Here is a 4,583-nt window from a genome sequence, read left to right as displayed (position 1 = left end):
AACCCAGGAGGCGGAGATTGCAGTGAGCCAAGATTGCACCACTACTTTCCAGCCTTTGTGACAAGAGCAAAATTCCATCTCAAAAATATAAATAAGTAAATAGATAAAGTATATATCTCTGGCCCTACCCTCAGAAATTCTGATTTCCTTAGGCTTGGAGCAAGACCTCAAATCTGTACAACTAGCTGAGATTAACAACTATCTCAGTAACAGCTCTCTCAGCTAAGTCTAATGCCAGCATTTAGAACTTACACATTTTGTTTTCTTTCTTTCTTTCTTTCTTTTTTTTGAAATGGAGTCTCACTCTGTTGCCTAGGCTAGAGTGCAGTGGCGTGATCTCAGCTTACTGCAATCTCCGCTTCCCAGGTTCAAGCAATTTTCCTGCCTCAGCCTCCCAAGTAGCTGGGACTACAGGTGCACGCCACCACACCCAGCTAATTTTTTATTTTTAGTGGAGACAGGGTTTCACCATGTTGGGCAGACTGGTCTCAAACTCCTGACCTCGTGATCTGCCCACCTCGGCCTCCCAAGGTGCTGGGATTACAGGTGTGAGCCACCGCTCCTGGTCCCTTTTTTTTTTTTTTTTTTTTAAGATAGACTCTCACTCTGTCACCCAGACTGGAGTTCAGTGGTGCAATCTCCACTCACTGCAACCTCCACTTCCTGGGTTCAAGCAATTCTCTTGCCTCAGCCTCCTGAGTAGCTGGGATTACAGGTACCCACCATCACATCCAGCTAATTTTTTTTGTATTTTTAGTAGAGATGGGATTCCATCATGTTAGCCAGGCTGGTCTCAAACTCCTGACTTCAAGTGATCTGCCTGCCTCGGCCTCCCAAAGTGCTGGGATTACAGGTGTGAGCCACCACACGGCCTAGAATTTCTACTTTGAAAAATGTTGCTTACAGAATCACGTTCTAACTCCTTTTTGCATTCAAAAGCTTCTCATGAGCTGGCCTTTTGCTTATCTTTCTGGTCTTGTTTTTTGACCTAAACCCATCATCATTTTGGCTTCTGAGGAGTTGTAGTTCCCTCAATGTAGCAGGCTGTTCACATCGCTGTTGGTCATCCCCCTGCTTGGGAGGCTCCCGGAGCCCTAGCCACCTTGTGAGTTCTAAAGCCGCCTACCTGCCCTGTGGCAGGGAGTATCTCCCACCCCATGCTTCTTCCTCTGTGGACACTTACTGTACTCTATTGTGTAATTTTTTTATTAGTCTTTTGTTCCAGCCTCAAGGTCAAAGGACTATTTCAAATTTATCTGTGTGTACTTTATGATATGTGAATTATATCTCAATTAGCTGAATTTTTTAAAATGTATTCATGTCTCTTGTGCCTAGCACAAATCATAGTATGTTGTAGATAATCTGTAAATATTTATTCAATTGAGGAATGACAGTCTTCTTTTACTCTTCTTTCAACTTACAGAAACCACTTGCTGAGCAGAATTTGGAGGATACCAGACAACAGCTCTTGGCAGCCAGAAGCAGCCAGGCCAAGGCCATTAACGCCCTGGAGACTCGGGTACTGACCTTACTTCTGGTGTTTCCTAAGTTTGGGTGGTAACCTGGCTGAATGGCAACATGGTGTGACTGGGAATCTTCTTGGTCAGAGTTTTTCCACTGGAAGGGATTATTTTTGGATCTTACCTATACAGGGATGAGTTAGTCATTTTCTTCATCCTTGTCACATTACCGTGATTGAGTTATATGTTTATACCCTTTTATCCCCATTGGCCTCCCTCCCATAGGATACCATTCCATTGTGGTTCATATAGATGCTTTTTTTGTTGGGTTGCCTTAGAATATGTAGCACTGGCTTTTTAATTTCTGTAAATGATGCAGCTATGGATATGTTTTCTCTGTTAGTTTTAGCTGCCTCAACTTCTGTCTGTACCCACTTCATTGCACTTTGTAATAATCTACGTGGTAGACATCCAGATTGCTTCCTTCTTCCTGGCACCTCAGATCATGCATAAAACCTAAAGAGACTAAGTACTGTAGGAGAAGATTGTTCCCAGCAAGCCTGCACCTGGCTCTCCTCCTCCAGCATGCACAAGGGTTCCTATATATGCCTTTCTGCCTTTTCCAGCATGGCATTTCCAAGCCTTTACAAGTTTTGCCAGTTTACTGAGTGTGGAGTGGTATTTCATTGCTTTAATTTGCATTGCTATGGTTATTAATGAGTTTGGCCTTGTCTTCATGTGCCTATTAATTCCTGGGGGTTTCTGCTTTTGGAATTGCCCATTCATATCCTTTCCTTGTTTTATTTGGGGGTTTCAGTCTTTTCTTATTTGGTTTGTAGGATTTCATTGTATATTCTTGTTCCTAATGCTTTGTCAGTTTCAGTCCTGAGTCATTCTGTTAACTTTGTCTTTGTATCCTCTGTTGAATAGACATTCTTAAGTTCGATGTAATCAGATTCATCACTTTTTTGCTGTGGAGTTTGAAGTTCCATTTAGGAAATCTATTCCTGCTCCTAAGTCACAGAGATCTACTGTTTTTTCCCTATTAACTTTATAATTTTTCCTTCAATCTAATAGATCGCTAATTCACATACAAACTGTCTTTCTGTACGGTCTTAGGTAGGGATCTAAATATGGAGAAATTCTGCATATTTCTCAAAATCATTTACTAAACAGTCTGTCCTTTCTGAATTGATTTCTCTTGCTAACTTTATCACATATTGCTTCCGTCTGCACATAGTTTGTCTCTGCATTCTCTGTCCATTGGTCTGATTGTCTGCTCTTTTGTAAACACTACAATGTTTTTATTACTATAGTGATATCTGTACTATATCTCAACACCCAATAAGACAAATTCTCTTTTTTTTTTTTGAAGGTTGACTTTAACTATTTATGGGCCTTTAAAGTTTTTGAGTTTCTAAAAAATTCAACTTGAATTTTTATTGAGATTGCATTAAACATATAGGCTAATTGGGAAGAATGGTCCATTTTATAATATTAATTATTCCTTCCAAGAATGTAAATAGATTCCACTTATTCAGATTATTTTCTGTGTGTTTTATTAAATTTTTACATTTTTCTCAATAGATGTCTTATTTTCTTGCCTAAGTTGTTAATTCCTAGAAACTTTAGAGTTTGTGTTGTTACTGTGATGGTATTTTTTTTTTTCTTTTGAGACAGAGTTTTGCTCTTGTTGCCCAGGCTGGAGTACAATGGCACGATCTTGGCTCACTGTAGCCTCCGCCTCCTGGGTTCCAGCGATTCTCCTGCCTCAGCCTCCCAAGTAGCTGGGATTACAGGCGCCCACCATCACACCCAGCTAATTTTTTTGTATTTTTAGTAGAGACAGGGTTTCATCATGTTGGCCAGGCTGGTCTCAAACTCCTGACCTCAGATGATCCACCCGCCTCGGCCTTCCAAAGTGCTAGGATTATAGGCGTGAGCCAGTGCACCCAGCCTGTGATGTATCTTATTTTTAATCTTTTTTTTTTTTTTTTTTTTTTGAGAGTCTCGCTCTGTCGCCCAGGCTAGAGTGCAATGGCACTGTCTTGGCTCACTGTAGCCTCCGCCTCCTGGGTTCCAGCAGTTCTCCTGCCTCAGCCTCCCAAGTAGCTGGGATTACAGGCACATGCCACCACACTAAGCTAATTATTATATATTTAGTAGAGACAGGGTTTCACCATGTTGACGAGGCTAGTCTTGAACTCCTGACCCCAGGTGATCTGCCTGCCTTGGCCTCCCAAAGTGCTAGGATTATAGGTGTGAGCCACTGTGCCCGGCCCTTATTTTTTTAGTTTTTATTTTGTTATTTTTTGGAGACACAGTCTCACTCTATCCCCCAGGCTAGAGTGCAATATTGCGATCTCGGCTCGCTGCAACCTCCACTTCCCAGATTCAAGCAATTCTCCTGCGTCAGCCTCCCGAGTAGCTGGGATTACAGGCACGTGTCACCACGCCAGACTAAATTTTGTATTTTTAATGGAGATGGGGTTTCACCATATTGGCCAGGCTGGTCTCGAACTCCTGACCTCAGCCTCGGCCTCCCGAATTACAGGCACAAGCCACCATGCCCAAACTTTATTTTTAATCATATTTATAATTGATTATTTCTGGTTATTCTCGTGAACTGCCATTTTTTAAAGTTGATCTTGGATATCATACCCCGGCTGAACTTCATTACTACTGTGTGATTTTTTTGTTGGTTTTCTTAGGTAGATAATCATATTATCTATGAAAAATGACCACTTTATCTTACTCCTTCCAGTCTTCCCACCTCTTATTCCATTTTCTGTTCATAGAGCATTGAAGAACTTCCAGACTGAGTGAAGCAATAATAGGACTAGTGGGAATCTTTGTTTTGTTCCCAGTCTTAAAGGAAATATGGCTGAAGTTTTGTTGTGTGGTATACCATTTGCAGGTTTTTGGTAGGTATTTATTTATTTATTTATTTGAGGCAGAGTCTCACTCTCATCCAGGCTAGAGTGCAATGGCGTGATCTCAGCTCACTGCAACCTCTGCCTCCTGGGTTCAAACGATTCTCCTGCCTTACCCACCCAAGTAGCTGGGTTAACAGGTGCCTGCCTCCACGCCTGCCTAATTTTTAAATTTTTAGTAGAGACGGGG

At 41.6% G+C, this 4,583-nt stretch overlaps 1 protein-coding gene across 2 annotated transcripts in view; it reads left to right on the top strand.

Moving 5' to 3' along the window:
* The window catches only part of GOLGA1 (golgin A1), a 73,977-nt gene that overhangs the window by 40,733 nt on the left and 28,661 nt on the right, over window positions 1-4,583 (top strand). For both annotated transcript variants that reach the window (XM_011988682.1, XM_011988683.1), the window contains exon 12: window positions 1,424-1,519. In XM_011988682.1, the coding sequence (XP_011844072.1) occupies window positions 1,424-1,519 (96 nt within the window). The remainder of the gene's footprint in view (window positions 1-1,423; window positions 1,520-4,583) is intronic.

This window comes from Mandrillus leucophaeus, unplaced genomic scaffold (genome assembly GCF_000951045.1).
Source record: "Mandrillus leucophaeus isolate KB7577 unplaced genomic scaffold, Mleu.le_1.0 Scaffold335, whole genome shotgun sequence".
Taxonomy (NCBI): domain Eukaryota; kingdom Metazoa; phylum Chordata; class Mammalia; order Primates; family Cercopithecidae; genus Mandrillus; species Mandrillus leucophaeus.
This window is presented reverse-complemented; position numbering and strand designations above follow the sequence as displayed.